General features: G+C 39.3%; 1 protein-coding gene across 2 annotated transcripts in view; it reads right to left on the reverse strand.

Annotated features, from left to right (window-relative positions):
• Positions 1 to 22,027, reverse strand: part of LOC139478506 (dihydropyrimidine dehydrogenase [NADP(+)]-like) — a 49,585-nt gene that overhangs the window by 24,427 nt on the left and 3,131 nt on the right. For both annotated transcript variants that reach the window (XM_071260996.1, XM_071260997.1), the window contains exon 2: positions 4,932 to 5,042. In XM_071260996.1, the coding sequence (XP_071117097.1) occupies positions 4,932 to 5,042 (111 nt within the window). The remainder of the gene's footprint in view (positions 1 to 4,931; positions 5,043 to 22,027) is intronic.

Below are 22,027 nucleotides of genomic sequence, written 5' to 3' on the forward strand. Positions count from 1 at the left end.
AGGCCCTATAGTAATACTTTAGTCAGGGGATAAGTCAGTGATAGGAAAAAGTCGGTATATAGGTTAAGGATAGGCTGTAAGAGGGTTTATTCACATGCCAGCTCAGTATTAAAATAGGTCAGTTTTTTTCTCCTAAGCTGAATGAGTATGTGAGTCTTCCATTTCCTTCATAGTTTGGTGAGTAACGATACTTTACTTTTAATTGCAGTTACTATCATCAGCTGATCATGTTAATCTTGTTTCTTCTGCATAACTGCCCTTGGTACGAACTACTCTGAAGTCACTTGAGGGAGCACAACTACTCTGAAGTCACTTGAGGGAGCACAACTACTCTGATGTCACTTGAGGGAGCACAACTACTCTGAAGTCACTTGAGGGAGCACAACTACTCTGATGTCACTTGAGGGAGCACAACTACTCTGAAGTCACTTGAGGGAGCACAACTACTCTGATGTCACTTGAGGGAGCACAACTACTCTGAAGTCACTTGAGGGAGCACAACTACTCTGATGTCACTTGAGGGAGCACAACTACTCTGAAGTCACTTGAGGGAGCACAACTACTCTGATGTCACTTGAGGGAGCACAACTACTCTGAAGTCACTTGAGGGAGCACAACTACTCTGATGTCACTTGAGGGAGCACAACTACTCTGAAGTCACTTGAGGGAGCACAACTACTCTGAAGTCACTTCAGGGAGCACAACTACTCTGAAGTCACTTCAGGGAGCACTAACTATTCAGGGCGATCTTAGGGGAAATAAAGATAGAAATTGGTCTCCAGCATTGCAACCTAAACTGGTGATGAGAAACGACTTTGTGGAACAGGTGGTCAGACTTGATGACTTGGCTGACTGCATGTCATCATAGCCTTGCATGGATCAATACTCATGATATCAATCACTGGAGTGTCTGGTACAGACTTGTCTATTTACAGACCACCATCATACAGCTGGAATATTGCTGAGTGCAGCATAAACAAAACAAAAAAAACAAACTGGGGGAGGTTGCACATATCATTACAACCAATTAATTAAAAATTCAGAGTTCATGACGTCCTGGTAGTTCATGTTCAAACACAGCAGCTCATATCAGAATACACCATTGCTACTGGACTGCCACTGGAATGTCGTTATGATGTCTATTAAAGTTCAAACCAGTTCTAGAAAATATTACAAAGGTCATGATCATAATGTGACCTTTGAACCCTTCATATTGTGTAATTCAGTTGGATATGAATCTTACTTGTCCAGATTTGTTGTCTAAAACAAGTTTCATTCACCTTTCAGCCATGATCTCATGACCTTGACCCTTTAGCCTAGATTTTGGGGTGGTCATAAAACTTGACAAACTGAATTTGACTTGGACAATCAATACATGCTGGAGTTATGTCATTGAATAAGCTCTGCAAACTGTGACAAGCTGAGCTAAGCAACCCAACTGTATGTGAGGAAAATGTATGTAAGAAAGATTACAAATATAGGTGTGAGCATGTGCATGTCAGTACTGTGGTAATGGGGAAGTCAGCGGACTACACTGATAGCAGTACATTATTTCAGAACTGTCATCCACGCAAAAGATTTAGCAGAAAATATTGCTACTAGGCAAGATTACTTCTATGCTTGAGTATGTGTACCTCAAACAATCCAGATTACCAGTGGCTTAGTGACCTTTGTCAACTTTTGCCTATCAGAAAACCCTTCAAGCCACTTACAATGTTCATTTATCATGATTCCTGTCTAACATACTGATTACAGGTCCAGCAACAATGGCATGAACCATCATTCAAGGGAGCTATACTTGTGACATGATGTAAATATAGCATCTGATAATGACAGACGATAATGCTCTTAGCATTTTTAAAATGTGAGCAAAAAATGTTAAACACATTTTCATTACTTTGAATCCTTATACAACATGCAGCTTTTCTAAAAGATGAAATTCAAATATTTATCATAGAATTAACAAGATATTCCTGCTTCTGGCTTCCCACATGGGGATTCAAGGTTAGACTAGGTCTCCAGCATCTTATGCTGGTTGTACTGTGGGGATTCCAGGTTAGAATAGGTCCCCAGCAATCTATGCAAGTTGTACTGTAGAGATTCCAGGTTAGAATAGGTCCCCAGCATCCTATGCTGGTTGTACTGTGGGGATTTCAGGTTAGAATAGGTCCCCAGCAATCTATGCTGGTTGTACTGTGGGGATTCCAGGTAAGAATAGGTCCCTAGCAATCTATGCAGGTTGTACTGTGGAGATTCCAGGTTAGAATAGGTCCCCAGCATCCTATGCTGGTTGTACTGTGAGGATTCCAGGTTAGAATAGGTCTCCAGCATCCTATGCTGGTTGTACTAAGGGGATTTCAGGTTAGAATAGGTCTCCAGCAATCTATGCTGGTTGTACTGTGGAGATTCCAGGTTAGAATAGGTCTCCAGCATCCTATGCTGGTTGTACTGTGAGGATTCCAGGTTAGAATAGGTCCCCAGCAATCTATGCTGGTTGTACTGTGGGGATTCCAGGTTAGAATAGGTCCCCAGCAATCTATGCTGGTTGTACTGTGGGGATTCCAGGTAAGAATAGGTCTCCAGCAATCTATGCTGGTTGTACTGTGGGGATTCCAGGTTAGAATAGGTCCCCAGCAATCTATGCTGGTTGTACTGTGGGGATTCCAGGTAAGAATAGGTCTCTAGCATCCTATGCTGGTTGTACTAAGGGGATTTCAGGTTAGAATAGGTCTCCAGCAATCTATGCTGGTTGTACTGTGGGGATTCCAGGTAAGAATAGGTCCCTAGCAATCTATGCAGGTTGTACTGTGGAGATTCCAGGTTAGAATAGGTCCCCAGCATCCTATGCTGGTTGTACTGTGAGGATTCCAGGTTAGAATAGGTCTCCAGCATCCTATGCTGGTTGTACTAAGGGGATTTCAGGTTAGAATAGGTCTCCAGCAATCTATGCTGGTTGTACTGTGGAGATTCCAGGTTAGAATAGGTCTCCAGCATCCTATGCTGGTTGTACTGTGAGGATTCCAGGTTAGAATAGGTCTCCAGCATCTTATGCTGGTTGTACTGTGAGGATTCCAGGTTAGAATAGGTCTCCAGCATCCTATGCTGGTTGTACTAAGGGGATTTCAGGTTAGAATAGGTCTCCAGCAATCTATGCTGGTTGTACTGCAGAGATTCCAGGTTAGAATAGGTCTCCAGCATCCTATGCTGGTTGTACTAAGGGGATTTCAGGTTAGAATAGGTCTCCAGCAATCTATGCTGGTTGTACTGCGGAGATTCCAGGTTAGAATAGGTCCCCAGCAATCTATGCAGGTTGTACTGTGGAGATTCCAGGTAAGAATAGGTCCCCAGCAATCTATGCAGGTTGTACTGTGGAGATTCCAGGTTAGAATAGGTCCCCAGCATCCTATGCAGGTTGTACTGTAGGGGTTCCAGGTTAGAATAGGTCCCCAGCATCCTATGCTGGTTGTACTAAGGGGATTTCAGGTTAGAATAGGTCTCCAGCAATCTATGCTGGTTGTACTGCGGAGATTCCAGGTTAGAATAGGTCTCCAGCATCCTATGCTGGTTGTACTGTGAGGATTCCAGGTTAGAATAGGTCCCCAGCAATCTATGTTGGTTGTACTGTGGGGATTTCAGGTTAGAATAGGTCCCCAGCAATCCTATGCTGGTTGTACTAAGGGGATTTCAGGTTAGAATAGGTCTCCAGCAATCTATGCTGGTTGTACTGCGGAGATTCCAGGTTAGAATAGGTCTCCAGCATCCTATGCTGGTTGTACTGTGAGGATTCCAGGTTAGAATAGGTCCCCAGCAATCTATGTTGGTTGTACTGTGGGGATTTCAGGTTAGAATAGGTCCCCAGCAATCCATGCAGGTTGTACTGTGGGGATTTCAGGTTAGAATAGGTCCCCAGCATCCTATGCTGGTATCACAGGTGATTAAATGCATCAGGTGATAGCACTCAGTGACTTGGCAGATTGTGTGTCACCACACCCTGATGGCAATTAATTTTTTGTTTTTGTCATTTTTATGTAGCATGATGAAAAAAAGCAAATTGAGATTATTTTAATACCGCCAAATCTAATAGTATAAAATTTTATAAAGATATGTTCACATGAAATATCACTAAAATTAGAGAATTCAGGGTATAACAAAAAGAAATTCTGAAAAACTAAAGTATGTCTTCTAGGGGACTGGTAATCTTTCAAATCCCTATCCCTTCCCGTAATTTTTTCTAAATGTAAAAGTTCTAACATGCGATTCAATACGAAAAATGGCTAAATGAATCTATTTAATCGCTATTTTGTTCATATCGGCAACATAATCACAGTTGCTAGTCTTTGTCTAAATATGCACTAATCAGAACAACGTAGTAGTACATAGAAAAAACAGAGGTTGTGTAGCACTCCTATTGCATTTGAAAAAGGTAATTAGTATTTCAGTTTTCAGTTTGTACTCCTCAAATGAGGATAGTGTCAGTGAAAGGTAACTAGCCAGAGTGATTTTTCATTTGTCATACATGATCATGATGATGGGCAACACTTCATGTGATCAGGGCTAGGTGACACATCTGGACAGCACTCTATCATTACAGTCAGCACAACTATTGTAAATACTGACACTTATTTCACTTCTGTTTCATTTGAGTGTGCAAAAGTAGGCTTACGACCAAATAAATAAAATGACATGTTGTTTTCACAAGGTAATATTTCTTCACTCGGATATAGAGCCTTTCGTATTTCATTTTGAAAATGGTGTCTTGTGAAATATTACTTTTGCTTTTAGGACGGGGACACACACACACAGACAGACAGACAGACAGACACACAGACACACACACACACACACACACACACCACAGAGTTGGTACAACAAGTGTCCTATGGGACTACTCACAGAGTCAGTACAACAAGTGCCCCAATGGGACTACTTACAGAGCAAGACTTGTCCTGGTTCCTCTTCCAGAGCTTCTTGGCTGACTTGGTGACAGCGCTAGGGACAGCATTGGCGTGAGTCGTCACCCGTGGGTTCAGGGCCAGGATATTCTGTGAAGTACAAAGACCAAGGCTGAATAGCTATATCTTATTTAGCAAGAGAGAACATGTTGTTGTTTTTGTTTAACGCCTCACTCAGCAATACTCCAGATTTATAACCGCGGTCTGTAAATAATCAAGTCTGGATCAGACAATCCACTGATTGACATCATGAGCATCGAGCCACAAAATTGGGATACTATGACAAGCATCAACCAAGTCAGTGAGCCTGACCACCCAATACCGTTAGTCGCCTCTTACGACAAGCATAGTCGCCTTTTACGGCAAGCATGGGTGGCTGAAGATCTATTCTTCCCCGGATCTTCACGGGTCAGAGGACATGTACTATTGGTCTCCCAACTGTGTTCTGTAAAACAGGAAATTTTCACAACCATAAAAACAAATGCATTATTATATTTTCATCAATATTTTTACAAAATATCAGGCGGGAGCCATCCAGACAATCCAGTGATTGATATTGTGAGCAATGATCCAATCCAGGATACGATGACAAAAAGCAACAGAGTCACTGAGCCTGACCATCCATTCCCTAATGTCACCTCATTTGACAAACATATGTTGCTGTAGCTGAGGAATTGTAAATCTCATAATCCATATCCCCTGTCGACTGTTTACTTATGCAAATCTAAGCATGATATTCCATTGTGTGATCGAATACAGGACTCGTTGAAGTATGTCACGTCTACTTATAAGTATACACGTTAACTTTGATAGTTTCTAGAAAGTTCTTGCAGTGGAAATACCCCTACCTTCATTTGAAATTGATTAGAAAAGAACCCATTTGTTTGGACTAAGTCCCTTGAGTCAACCATGGTTGTATGCATACAACAACAACATTTCCTCCCCAAAAACATCTGATATCAAACTACCATATTTCCTCTATTAGACGCTAGGCCATGTATTAATTTCGTGAGAGCCATTGACTTGGCATGTTTCAGAGACCAAACCTGTAATAGAGGAAACATTGATACGTTTTACAGTTCCTAGTGGTGATCGATTGGCAGCCATTTTTTTTATGAATCGATGTATCAATGTATTCGTGCAAACGTTTTTTGTGTGAAAAGGGTTAGTGTATTCAAAAGGGGTTTCCGTAGTAAAAAGGAAACCTCTTTTTAACCAATCAGAATCAAGCATTCTTCAATGTCATGGTAGAATGGGACGTTACCATTCATGGATGTCCTCAGATCTTTGTTTAGTGGTTGGGAGACTGGACATGTTCGTTGTTTAATGCTGACACAATACTGAGCCTGGTCCATACAATCAAGTGATTGATGTCATCAGTATCCACTAGCCTTTTTATCAAAGTGTTGTTTCCACCCTTGCCAAATCAAGCCCCCTTTCCTGTGCTATATATGATTGGACTATCGCACATGTCGACAGTCCAATCAGAGAATGTTTCACAAAATCAACATCCACAACTGGTTCACCTTCGTGCGATAAAGTTAGGGACGACTGCCTATCGTTGTTGACATGAATATGTTTTTCATCTACATGTATTAAACCCTGCAACGATTGCCTATGTTTTTGTGTCAGTGATGAAAACGTGAATGTTTTCGTTATCTGCTTGACTAGGTCATTGCCCAAGGTAGTCGCCATCTTTGTGAAGCTATACGAGATAACAGTGATCTGATTGGATATCACGTTTTCATTACAAGGGGAAAAACTCTTGATCTACTTGAGGTGGCACCAGGGTCGAGCCAAGAAACGTGGCCTTGATGTGGCAAGGGTAGAACCTAGGCCTTCATTGATATATGCTAGAGGATACGCTTGCCTCAGGAAGATGATGCTGTCAATGTACGATGCTAAACAATCAAGCATGTCACCAACACTGATCACACAATCCATACAGTCACACATAGAAGCAGAGGTTCCTGGGACCTATTCTAACCCAAAATCTCTAATTCACTATTTTGAGTGATATTTCATGTGAACATAATTTTATAAAATTTTAAGCCAATAGATTTGGCGTTATTAAAATAAATTTCATTTTGCTTTTTTCATGTCCATGTTGGCAGATCAAAAAAAATGTTTTTTACAAATTAATTGTCATCTGGGTATGATAACACAGCGAAATAATATCATGCTCGTGCAAACATTCCACACAGAAACATACTGTGTATTGATGTATGCATAAGTCATCAACCAACTGCTACATAACACCAGATGTTCGATTAACAAGAGCCCATATTATCCCAGTTATTTCACTGTCAGCATGGTCTGTTGATCAATACATCATTAACTTTAGATCGCTACAGCAGCAGGGATAGAATACTTAGAAAATAGGTTTACCCCCACTGTGCCCACTTTTGAATTTGGATCTTACAACAACAAAGGATTAAGGGATTAGTCTGTATCACCATCAGGGTTGCAGTGCCCACTATGCCACAGTGCATGTATAGACCCATGTATATACTAGTATATTGAAATAAGCATACACAAGAATGTAAATAATGATTTATTATTGGCAAATTAAAAACATATTGTACATCTATCCAAGAACAATTATGTATACAAAATCATTCTACATGTACAATTATGTGTACAAAATCATGATACATATACATGTTATTTCCTTAATTTCATGATATGCACGGAATCAGCAAACTGTTGAAGGGTCTTGTTGCCATTCCGCAGGTGGTGCTTCTCTATCTGCAGTCTGTCATCAAGTTATCTGTACTTTCGCTTTCTTGGACGAATTTTCCCATCAGACTCTAGCTGATGGATGGTCGACTCGACGTACACTTGCTTGGGATTTTCTCCTATCAGCTGGAAAGTGCATGTTAAATATACCTACCTAGTGTCTACAGACATGCACTTTCCTAGGAACATGCTCTGTCTGTACCATAGAATGTGTACATGTTTCAAATGAGATTGTCGACTATGCTTGTTGTAAAGGGCGACTAACGGGATAAGGTGGTCAGGCTCGCTGACTTGGTTGGTACATGTCATCGATCCCAATTGCGTGGATCGATGCTCATGATATCAATCACTGGATTGTCTGGTCCAGACTCGATTATTTACAGACCGCCGTCATATAGCTGGAATATTGCTGAGTGCGGCGTTAAACAACAAACCAACCAACCAAAGATGCAGTATTGGTGAACTGTTATCAATATCTTTTGAAAACAAAAGCAGCATAAATTGGACAAACTGGAGGTGTATAAGAAAGATTGCATGACATCAGCATCAACATTGTGGTCCATGCATTGTTAGGACACTCACAATCATCCCTCGGGTTCCGCCAGCAGAGGTTGAGAATGTGTGGTTAGAGATTCTTGCAGATATGCCATGGGACAATCGTGTTTATCGTTTGGCTGACTACATAACCAGCTATTGGATAGAGGGAAATCTTCAACTCCAAGAATGGAACCACCACGACAACTCCAGACCTCATACAAATAACCACTTGGAGGGTTACCAAAACAAACTAAAGAAATTGTGTCCAAAGCCCATACCAACATTTTCAAAGCCTTACACTACATCGCCAGCATCCAGAACTCCACAGAGACGAAACTCATTTAGTTCAAAGCAGGCCAGAAAAAAACAAAGAGGAGAAGAAAAGATCAGAGAGATCGACACCCGCCTGGCATGACCTTGCTGCTGGAAATATAGACATTGCATTTTTCGCAAGATCAGCTTCACATGCCATACATCTTGATTTAGAAAATTAAGTGTGGTGTATTTAGTAATTGTATATACGTATCTCATAGTCAAAGGCATGTATATCTATTTGTGTGAATGACTGTGATATGATAATGATATATAAAATGGTAAATAAAAATCAGAAATGCCATAATTTTGTGTTTAGTGATGTGTTTATTCCGGACTAACGGCTTACAACAACATGCGACATGGTCTATCACATGGTCTATTGTATCACTAAGCCTTTATTTGCCAAAATGTCACGAAGTCGACCAGGGGGATTAACTTACCCGAGCCCAGTCAATGGAAACTGGACTTTGTGCGCATAAAACCAATGGCACCCAAACCAGTTTCTTGATAAAGTATAAACAAAGCAAAACAAACATTTTAAACCTGAAATATAATAACCAACTAATCAACATTTGATTATCAACTGACAAGGGAACTATGACCGGAAATATGTTGACATATTTCCTTTATACTGATGACACAGTCAAATGCAACAGGAAATTTAGGTTACTGTCATGTCTGGGGAAGCATCATGAGATACAAAGGTCAAATTAGTCATAGAACCAAACAGCATACAAATGTGCACAAGTACTTTTTAGAGGGTGATGATTGGGGAGGTCTTCAGACAGCAGGCAGTCACAGTCAGTAAATTCATTCAAAGACTTAAATTGATTCATTGGAAACAGGTTGAGATCTCATTTTGTCAGTAAATGGTTGAGCAGCAATGTCTTTTCTATATTTTGATTTTCTATGTTCTAAAGGAAATTGTGTGGAACAATGTATGAACCACCCTCTGTGTGTTATCGCTAACAATGCATGGACCACCTTCCATGTGTTATCGCTAACAATGCATGGACAACCCTCTGTGTGTTATCACTAACAATGCATGGACCACCCTCCATGTGTTATCGCTAACAATGCATGGACCACCTTCCATGTGTTATCGCTAACAATGCATGGACCACCCTCCGTGTGTTATCGCTAACAATGCATGGACCACCCTCTGTGTGTTATCGCTAATAATGCACGGACAACCCTCTGTGTGTTATCACTAACAATGCATGGACCACCCTCCATGTGTTATCGCTAACAATGCATGGACCACCCTCTGTGTGTTATCGCTAACAATGCATGGACCACCCTCTGTGTGTTATCGCTAACAATACATGGACCACCCTCTGTGTGTTATCGCTAATAATGCACGGACAACCCTCTGTGTGTTATCACTAACAATGCATGGACCACCCTCCATGTGTTATCGCTAACAATGCATGGACCACCTTCCATGTGTTATCGCTAACAATGCATGGACCACCCTCCATGTGTTATCGCTAACAATGCATGGACCATCCTCCATGTGTTATCGCTAACAATGCATGGACAACCCTCTGTGTGTTATCACTAACAATGCATGGACCACCCTCCATGTGTTATCGCTAACAATGCATGGACCACCCTCCGTGTGTTATCGCTAACAATGCATGGACCACCCTCATGTGTTATCGCTAACAATGCATGGACAACCCTCTGTGTGTTATCACTAACAATGCATGGACCACCCTCCATGTGTTATCGCTAACAATGCATGGACCACCCTCTGTGTGTGTTATCACTAACAATGCATGGACCACCCTCCATGTGTTATCGCTAACAATGCATGGACCACCCTCCATGTGTTATCGCTAACAATGCATGGACAACCCTCTGTGTGTTATCATTAACAATGCATAGACCCACCTCTGTGTGTTATCGCTAACAATGCATGGACCACCCTCCATGTGTTATCGCTAACAATGCATGGACAACCCTCTGTGTGTTATCATTAACAATGCATGGACCACCCTCCGTGTGTTATCACTAACAATGCATGGACCATCCTCTGTGTGTTATCATTAACAATGCATGGACCACCCTGTGTGTGTTATCACTAACAATGCATGGACCACCCTGTGTGATATCACTTGCAATCATAACCAGTGAGTGAGTGAGTATGGTTTTACACCGTTTTTAGAAATATTCCAGCAATAACACGGCGGGGAATATCAGAAATTGGCCAATTATAACTAAGTTAGCAAGCCTGACCACTCAATCCCATCAGTCGACTCTTGAGACAAGCATAGTTGCCTCTTAGCACAAGCATGGGTTGCTGAAGACCTATTCAACCTTGGATCTTTACAGGTGTCATATTTAAATTATCTATCAACAACAAATACGCATTTTGCTTGTATCAACTGCTTATCAAGGTGTACATCCTAACAGTACAACAAATGTTCCCATAACAGACAATGTCGACAAGAACACAAGGCTGATAAAAATGGTAACTCACGAAATAGTGAACTTAGTACTAAGAGGCCCTAGAGCTCGCACAGCCTTAAGCATTGCATTAGCAGATAGGATCTGGTAGGATTCCCAGTCCATGGTTTGTATTTTAATGCAGCAGAGTCACCAAGCTTGCCTTGTGTTTTTCTGTGACTGCAACAACTTGAAATCAATACAAACATGTTTACATGTTCAGTTGGTTGAACTTCCATTGATTCTTTTCAATAGGCCCCATAACCGACATTTTATTTTATTTTTAGACCTATCAAGGTCATAGTGTGACCATACAGTTCCGAACGGTTTCTGATCCATTTTGTGGGCCTACCGCAACCATGTGTACTGCTAACAAGAGTTATATATCCCTATCAACAGGTTTCCCTTTCTCCCGCAGGTAGACAGTTTAGTTTGTCCTAGGGATGGAACGGGTAACTCAGGTACTCGGGTCGGGTGGGTCCTGAGTAGGACTCGGGTACCCACAGGACTACCCGGACCCCTGGTTAGTCACGTGATATATTGTTTAATGACAAAAATTATCTGAAACGCCATGGTTACACTAAAAGTCACTCATGTTCCCATTTCTTTCTGACAATGCACCCATCCCCTCTGACTTATATGTTTGAATAAAGATAAAACTTCACGCAGTAAACTTAGGTGTTTGCATGACCAGATCGTTTTACACTTGTATCTCAATACATTTTGCCAGGGCTGCGGTCAAACTTTTCCAAATCGGACACTTTGTACCTATCTCTAAATATCTACAACGGGTACCCGGGTAGGGTTGGGTAATAGGGAGGTGGGTGCCCGGGTAGTAAATTTGGACTCGTCCCAGCCCTAGTCTGTCCACACCAGCCCCAATTTTTGTGGACTTGAGTACCTGTGACAACGCTAGTTTACAACCAGTTTGCAATAACCAGCAAAACTTATTTTTTGCTGAGCAGTATCTCACCACCAGTAGCAACTATAAAATTATTGACATCTGTCCAGTGTTATAAAATTTTACTACTTTTTGAAAACAATACAAAATTTTCCATGTGTCTAAAGTCTTTTTAAATCAACATCATGTGATAATTACTAATAGGTCGTTCGTGACAATAGCAACATGTGACATTTGCAGTAATACTGCATATATGAGGGTCCCGATGGGTTCCCTATACAGAATTGTATATTATAAAACAAGTGTTTTCACACATTTAAATTGTGAAAAACATAACATATTGCTTGCTTGCTTGCTTGCTTACTTGACAGCTGAAAGCACCATTAAAGATTAATACAAGTTCCTTTTTTCTAAAATAGTATATTTCAGATTTGATCCTTGCTTATAAAAGTGTTACAATCAAAGCAAATACATGTTCAGTTTCAACATCAGAGACTGACTATTATCAAACATGCAACCTGAGAACATCCCCAAAGACTTGAGGAATGACATTGTCACTTCAGCACCTTCCAACAAGATGATATCCTTAAAACCTTTTTAAATAAAACTTAAACACAATTATTCCCTTCCTTGACCTTCATACACTACAAGTGAATTAAAACATTATGTAAACTTCATTCTTATTTAGACAGATAAAACTATTTGGTTCAGCATTTCTCATACACTGCAGGGTTTCACCTTGACCTACTTTAATTACAGGAGCCTTATATTTCTTGTCAAGAATTTGGTACAATGAATATCAATTTACGTTCCTTACGTTGCAACATATTAGTTTTCTGCATCCATTCTATCCATTTGAGTGTGCTAGACACACATTTCTGAACCATCTAACTGCCTGCTTATATATTCCATGAAAATGACATCTAAAATCTTGACCTACATGACCAATGTTTGAGGATGTATATACACCGAACTCTCCCAAGTCCAGTGACCCTATGATGATAAGGCCAATTCGGTTAACCTATTGTTGGAACCTATTTGATAACACACTAGGTCACTCAAGGTCATACTACGACCTAATTCTTCCACAGTTTCCACATTGTAGGTTTGGCTAAAAGGTCTGTTTTCCCAGTCCAATTCACCACATACCACATCAGGTTTCAATTTCAAAAGAAATAGTTCTATGAAAATAAATTCACAACAACTTCTTCAGGACACAACTTCGATTCCTTTACAAACACCAGTCACTGTGATTTCTGATTTCACAGAGTTGTCACAGATCTGCACATTCTGCACCCAGCAATATTTCATTTCCAGCTCGGAAACATCACATTCCATCTCTGTCTGTTGATAAACATCATAGTATCTCACAATTGGATTGGTTGGGGTGGTGAGGGGTGGGTTGTTGTTGGTTTTGGGGTTTTGGTTTTTTTTGGGGGGGGGGCTTTAAATATACCTTTTATTGTATTAATGAGATTTGGAAGTTGAAACATCCTACGGCTCACTTAGGTAGAAACAGAATAACACATACTGGCCGGCTCAATATCTCAATGTGTACCAGGTGTGCCATCTACCATCTGGTAAACTTCATCATGTTGACATAGATTGATTTTCTCTATAGTCCACTTTCTTGACTCCTATCAGTATAGTCTCTGTTGACAACATGTGTCAGTGACCTCAGAACACTGGTATCTGTAGAAGGTCAATTGACCTAATGTCCAAAATATACTCTATTTGACTAAGCTTAAGATTTTTAACACTCAATTATTTAAATTTATGGTTGTCTTGGTGATTTTCTAAATACAATGTTTGCAAGTATCTTGTAATACCAGGTACAATCGCTTTGAGCAAAGTTTTCTAGCACCATAGCAAGGATGTTATTCCAACAGTTGCTCCTGTTAAGGGACACAGACCTGGGATTTATCCATGATTTAAAATTAAATGTCCTTGGCAGGCAAATTGGGAAACAAAAATCTATTTTGCTCAAATTGGTCAGTGTAATACAAGTCACCTGCAAAAAGCTATAAAATTAGTTATGAATATTTAATATATGAAATTCCAATTTAGGAATATTTGACATTTACTGCAGCCTTGTTTATTTGTTGTTTAACGCTGTGCTCAGCAATATTCAAGCTATATGACGGCAGTCTGTAGAAAAGTGAGTCTTGACAAGACAACCAAGTGATTGATATCGTGAGCATCTATCCATGCAATTGGGATACATTGACATGCATCAGCGAAGCTGACCACCCGATCCCGTTAGTTGCCTCTTACGACAAGCAGGAATGGATATACAGAACAATGGGTGTGATCAAGTTGGGTATGGGACCCACTCTGCCCTTGAATCCCCTCCAGATCAGATGCTTGGGCATGAATTACACTAACACATGTTTCATTTTTTTTTTTTTTTAAAGCCACACTGGACCAGACAATCCAGTGGTCGATGTCATGAGCCTCAATCCACACATTTGGGATACATTGACATGCATCAACCAAGTCAACAAGCCTGAGCACCCTACCCCGTTAGTCGCCTCTTACAACAAGCATAGTCGGCGATAACAATGACACACATATCGAGAAATCCAAATAAACAGTGTAAGTGAGTGCTGCAGCAAATGACATGAGTCTTTGTACTTGGTAACCTGCTAAATAATCATATAATTACAAGCAAAAAGACTGCTCACCATTTCATGTACAATAACACTGCTCATAAACTGACATGCATGGCTTGCTCCCTCTTGTGCCTCACAGTTTCTTATCAATGTTTCGTAGTGCATCCCGCATCTTCAATACAATAAACCTCTCCTGCCTTTATCTTGCCGGTTGTATACATGAAACCACCATCACACAACAAACTACAACCTTGGGTTGTGGGAAAAAATCTCAAACTTGATGCACATAACTTCAGCAAATTATATATGTAAATCAAAATAGATATATACGTTAATGATTCTTTTACGCAGATTAAGATAAGGTGGAGGAAGTTTAGTAATCAGTTCTAAATGAACATGGTTCAGGTTTTGGACATGCAGCTAACACCAATGAGTACAGGTTAGTTTTTCACACCGCCCCTTCAATCATAGTCCCTTAAATAAATACAAGCAAAACAACATGAAACTTGTAAGTGCACTGCCATTCGCCTTCATGCGAATACTTAAAATTAAAAAGTCACCTTCATGCCATTACGCTAATACAACACATCTGTAAAGGTCTTGGCTAGCCGTGGGGGACAAGATGGCACCCAAGTGAAAAGCTTATCGGCAGTGAAGGAGAGCAACGCCCTGATTGGTTAAATGGCTTCCGGTCGGAACTACATGTATGTACATTGTTTTACCTAAAAATTCAATTCTGTGCTCTGTGTCTCTTCCCATCGCTCACAACCATTGTCTAAACATTTCAAGTTCTCCTGGAATGTGCACATTAATGTATATTACGTCAGAAGGTACCCGGTAAGTGATGTGTCAGGTGGACAGTCACAAAAGTCAATATAGTCAACTGCCAATACAGATTGTTTCTACTTGCCTTTTGTGGTAATCCATCAGTCTGACCACTAGAGTAACTGCCCATGAGACGTCACATTTGTTTCGAGTCTGCCTGTCCTGTCATAACGTTGCGAAGTGAGGTCAGATGTACACATAACAACATAACGAAACAAGGGATCAATTTGGACATATTTCGGCCAAATCCAACTGTTTTAATTTGGGGGAAAGGTTCCGAACTGCAGAGGTCTACGAGGCTAGTGTCCTTGCTAAATTGTTTCCCAATTTATATCTCCAAAGTTGCCAAAATTTTTAAAATGCCTTAGCTACGTCACAGTGATCCTCAGTATATTAGGCTACTCTCTTGATAATGATAACAATTATTCCAGTAGTTATCTGTAAATAATCAAGTCTGGGCCAAGTGCACCAGTGAGCATGAGCACTTATTCATGCCAATAGGGCACAAAGACTAGGCCAGATTTGTTCTTTTTGCGGGCTTTTACAGACTTTGATAGAGAAAGATCTAGTCAGTATATAGGGGGAAGAAATGCCAGGTACTGGATTATTTTAATCATCTAAAAGTTTGATTTAGAATGGTAGGTGATAAAATCATAAGATTTATCATTGGAAAAATTCCTGTTTTAGTCACATATAAAACTCTTGGATTATTATTATTGTTAAAGCGATTGTTACTGACGGCAGTATTAAACAATCTTGACATTCAGACTTAATTTTTCCCTGAATTTTATATTTTTAAGATGGGGGGATCTTTAAACCAAGCCAAAATCAATGTAAGACTTTCACAATCAACACTCAGTCTGACCAATCCATCCATTAAGGTATGATGTAGAATATGATGGCCAAGACAGCCAGTGTGAGAATGTAAATCTAGTGTTAATCACTTAATTAAAAATACTTGACTGACTGAGTTCAGTGTTTTGTGTGCGCTTTCTGACATATTGCAAATTTTCTGTAGGGACCTGCCAGGCCGTTAGTGGGTTGGTCGAAAAAGATTTGTCCGAAAAGTTAAGGCAACCTGGTGGGGGTGGGGGAAGAAGAGAGAGAGAGAGAACCATAAAAGCACTAACAAGGAAGCATGGCTTAATTAATGGCCAGCTAGGCCTGCAAGCTGATTGGGTATAACACCAGCCGGGTACAGAATATACGCGATCGTTACATCAGTTGAGGGAGACCTGTTTTGTATATGTAATACCTGTATGGATGTCAAGAGTGTGTGTGTGTGTGTGTGTGTGTGTGTGTGTGTGTGTGTGTGTGTGTGAAGTAACCTTAAGTTAACATCAATTATAAAATCTTAACATTGTACAATATTGTCTTTTTCAACTTTAGGCCCCCCTCCCCTAATCCCTGCTGTTATAAAGATAAATATTGATTGATCTTTGTCACCAATTAGTGCTAATTAACCCAAACAGTATTTGTCTCACCTGCAGTCACTGTCCTCTCACAACAACTGCATGCACCTGCAGTAGATCATTGCATAATGTATGCTAGCAGTCAGTCCTGGGATCATAAATGCCCATATGCTTTGAGCAATGTAACACGTTAACATGTGACGCAGATTCACAGAGTCTATGACATATCGATTCATCTTTGTAGCACTATTATGATGGCTCTATTCTGATGTACAAAACCTTCCAAATGGTGTGCTGGTTTTCTTGGGGGAATTAGTCAGCAAAGAACCGGAGTCACAAGAGACAAACTACAATTTTATTTACAAGAACAATGAACGATTTACAATGTCTTAAAAATATAAGTGATGACAGATTTACTTAAATAAAATGGTTCAAGGCAATCTATAAAACTATGTAAACATATCTTTTGTCATTGAATATTATGTCTGAGAGATGTGTTCTTGTTACCTCAGGCTAGCATCTATCTAAAACACTTTAACCAAAACTACTGATATTTTGTATCTGAATTTTACCTTGATTAATACGTATTACTTGCTATTCTATAATTATATTAAATTTTGTATAAATGTTATACCATGATAACTTATAAAAGCGCTTGCTGTGGATCTAATTATTACATGAAAACTTAGTTGGTTGGTTTGTTGTTTAACGCTGCACTCAGAAATATTCCAGCTATATGACAGCGGTCTGTAAATAATCGAGTCTGGACCAGACAATCCAGTGATTGATTATCATGAGCATCGATCCACACAATTGGGAATGATGACATGTGTCAACCAAGTCGGCAAGCCTGACCACCCGATCCCGTTAGTCTCCTTTTACGACAAGCATAGTCACCTTTTAAGGCAAGCATGGGTATATCATCATCATCACCATCATTTATTGTATTCTGGCCATAGGCCCATATACATACAGTAACATTATATATATACAATTTTGTACATGTAGAAGTATAAACATACAGACTTATATGCACAGAGATCTGCACGTGTACAATTTTGTGAAAAATAAGTCACAACACAACAAGAAGAGATAGAAGCATTTGATTAATGGAGGCAAATAACCTAAAGAATAATTAAACATCATTTGTACAAAGACGGTTGCAAAGTCGTAATCCATAATTAATGTATAGGATAGTATTCTTTTGTTGCTCATTAGATATTTCATCAAAACGGAGGAGCTTGATTAGTGTATTGATGTTTTGGGGTAAACCTTGGAAATATTTTGTTCTGAGCGATTCATAACATGGACAGATAAACATAAAATGATATTCATTTTCAATAAATGTGGGGCAAAAAGGACAAAAACGCATATTTTTTTTAACTGAGGAAAAACGACCCGTATTACATACTAAATTGTTCAAACCTAATCTAAAACGTGTAAAACACACTCTAAGTTTTCTGTCTGTTATTTCTGTTAAGTACTGTTCTGGAGATAAGCAGGATTTAAATGTTTTATAAAGATCGTATCTTGAACTATTTTCCAATGTAGCTCTCCATTCTTGGATAAACATATCAGAAGCAACTTGTTTAAATACACTAAGAAATGCTGTCTTATCTCCAACACCTTGGTAAATCCAAACATATCCAAATCCATGAAGAAATTAAAGTTGTCTGATTTTAGTGACCCATGTTATATAACCAACATTGTCGCGGTATTTCAGCATTTCATAACATTTACGTGGAATACGATCAGGTGACATTTCTATAATCTTTAACCAATATTTTAGACCGCGTACATAAGAACAGATATGTAAGGGATGTCTATTTCAAGACCGCAACGGGACACCATGATTTGGAGAAACTATAAAACAAACTAAGAAAGCTGTGTCTTGCAATCGCCTGTGGATCCATGCGTCCAGGATAAGGATCGTCCTGGTTACTTTCATCACTATTTTTGGTTCACAGGTTCAAACATATACATAAGGACTCACTTGTACTTCTTCCTGAGAAATCACCCATTCATCTTCCGAGAAACATTCACATTCCATGATAACTCAAAAACAAGTGTCACTCTGAGAGATGGACATATCAGCATGTTAGGATCGATTTGATCTCACAATACTACGAAAAGGAACGAAGTAAGTATGATCGATGCCTCATCATTTTACACACAGATCAGCCAGTACTTCCAACAAAGAAAAGTCTAAATAAAATGAATAAAATTGTTTAATTTTGTATTGGAGAATGGCTGAGGGTCAAAAAGAGTGAAGAATAGACTTGCTTTGCAGAGAGTGAGTGAGTTTGGTTTTACGCCGCCTTTAGCAATATTTTAGCAATATCACGGCGGGGGACACCAGATCCTTTGCAAAGAATATTGCAGCCAATAATGACTGTGAATGAAGGCTTGGTTGGGTGCGAAAGGAAGGGCGTCCCTGTTGTGCAATGAAGCATGTAATTTGGGAGGACATTTCCTTCAACATGACCATATATGGAGCATCTGTATATAAAGACCCCATCTTTCCTGTATTTTCGTTTCTGCCTTTGAAATTGACAGACAGTATAAGTGCAAATAAATCTTATTTATGCACTGCGTTTGATATTTTGAATACGATATTTGCATTAACAATGTTACGATCTATTCAATTCTGCAAAGTGGAATATACCCATGAGGCTTGCACTTAAAGGCCTAGTCATTTCTTAAACAAGAGTGGGATATTCTATCAAATCAGCTTCATAGCTCTGTAGTTTCCAAAATGTCAACAACAAAAAAGTTCCATTTTCAATAGATTTTGCATATTGCTAGACAGTAACACCTATAGCCTATGAAAACATTTCTTTAAAATAATCGTAATTTATTTTTGTCAAAAGAGCCTTTCCTCCTCTCCTATGTAGAGTGAAGGAAACTAGACTTTGTTTAGATTTATCCAGGCTTTTTTTTGTAACAAATATAATATATAATATACTAGGGCTGTTACAGTTCACTCGCGTCTTCGGTGAAACGAACAGTATCCCTTCATGAATTGAATTCATTATTCATGGCTACTAGAATTGAATATTTATGAATATGCAATCATGTGCATTTACATACCCTGTACCTAAAAAATATCCATAAGAACATGTTATATGCATAAATTTCTATAAAGACAACACTCTTACAATATTTAATTTGACAGTATTGTGGTCACTGGTCATTGTCGCATTTGAGCAGATACTAGAACCTGGATAAGTGCAGTATATAAATGTATAATATATTCATAATTAACAAACAATGTCATATAATTTATGTTGTTGATGTTTCACTGAATATAACAAATAATACTTCAGCTGCTGACTTGTTATTGTATTCGTGAATTAATATTCATATTCGTTACTCTATATTTCTGATACAAATCATATTCGCCTCATAGTGTAATCGTTGCAGCCATAACATAGTAATATACACATATAATTTCCACAGTCATGGTGTAGGACTGGCACATTTGCCTACATCCATGCTTTTTTGTTCAGGTGAATAGGACACACAATGCAGTTGCCTGCTCAAAAAGTATACAGAATCCAAAAGAGTTGGTCATGCACCATGACTGTGGCATTTATATATATTTTTAGGTAGTTTTTTTAAACCAAAAGCCTAGGCAAGTCTAGATCAAACTAGAATCTACACCAAGTCTAGTTTGCTTGATTACGCATATGCACAACAGTAGAAGAGGAAAGGTTCTTTGGCATAAAAAAAATATTAGTATTTTAAAGAAATGTTTTCATTGACTAAGTGTTGGTCCACAAAAGAGTGTCAAATGATACTTGTAGGTTTCTCGTCCCCTCTCACAACTAACAGTGTGCATTCTGACATGTATTCTTCGCTAAACTACGCAAATGAAATACAACGTATCAGCTGTCATATGACTTAACCCTCTTGGTGCCACGGGACCATATATGGTCCCTCACTTTTCACACCCGCATAGTGCCAGGGGACCATATATGGTCCCGAGAAAATGCCTTTTTCAAACTGTGAATTTTGATATTTAACACTAAGTGCGCAAAGTCAAAACTGTAGCCATCATCACCCCAATCATCTTAGCTTTAATATCGTGTAACTCATACTTTATACAATGCTACGGATTGCGAAATATGGCGAGATTAGTAAAGTGGCTACCGCTCTTCTCGGCCTTTTTCTGCCATGTTTGAACACCAAGCGAATGACGGCGAATTTTGATTATGCACCAATGTCACATACACGTAAATATTTTCAGACAAAATCCGTGTTCATAAGAAAAAATATGACCTGAGTGGTCAGAGAGACATATTTTTCCCAACTGTAATACTTATTCACGTAAATACAATTCTGTTCACTCCTTTATGAACACGTTTATTTACACGTTTTGTATATTTTTATCGACTATCGGTAATGGCGGAATGGTCGGTACGCATGAGAAAACGACAGTGTATATTTCCAGTACATTTATGCCGTTCATTGAATGAATTTATAACCATCATCACCCTAATCATCTCAACGTTAATATCGTGTAACTCATATTTTATGCAGTGCTACGGATTGCGAAATATGGCGAGATTAGTAATGTGGTTACCGCGCTTCTCGATCTTTTTCTGCCATGTTGAACTTCATGCGAATGAAGGCAATTTTTTATTATGCACCGTTGTCACATACACGTAACTATTATTATATCAGACAGCCAATTTGAAAAAGAAATCTGATCGGACTGGTCAGAAATATTCACTAGTCCCCACTGTTTAGTTATTGGCGTAAGAGTACTAACGTTTAGTCGGCCAGGGAAGTTTTTTGTTCAAGTATTACATATGTTTATCGACTGTGTCATGGCGATTTAGCACGGCGCTACATACAAACAGACAGTGCAGATTGTCTTTTTGTTTATGATGCTGATTTACAGAAAATATTCAAATCAAAGATACGGAAAGATAGCTATGATCGTTAATATTAAGTTGGTATAGTGTATATTTATGGGCAGGAGGTTCATGATCAAAACCTAAACATTGAATGGCCAAGCCCGAAGTGATCGACAGGGCACGTTCGCATCATAGCAGTGCCGTGATTTTTTTGTCTACCGGTTGCCCTACATACTCGCCCGTTCAGACAAATAACTGCTACTTTTTTCATATGAAATGACTAAGAGTCATGTGTGATTGCTCAAACTAGCTGACCGTGTGAGTGACTTGCCCTAACTGTTTCACATTTTGTCGCAAATGGAGATTTTAGAAGTGTGGCCACGACATCTAACGTGAGTCGACGCCATATTGTAAACAAATA

This window comes from Haliotis cracherodii, unplaced genomic scaffold, assembly GCF_022045235.1.
Source record: "Haliotis cracherodii isolate W230 unplaced genomic scaffold, xgHalCrac1.p SCAF_4, whole genome shotgun sequence".
Lineage (NCBI taxonomy): Eukaryota > Metazoa > Mollusca > Gastropoda > Lepetellida > Haliotidae > Haliotis > Haliotis cracherodii.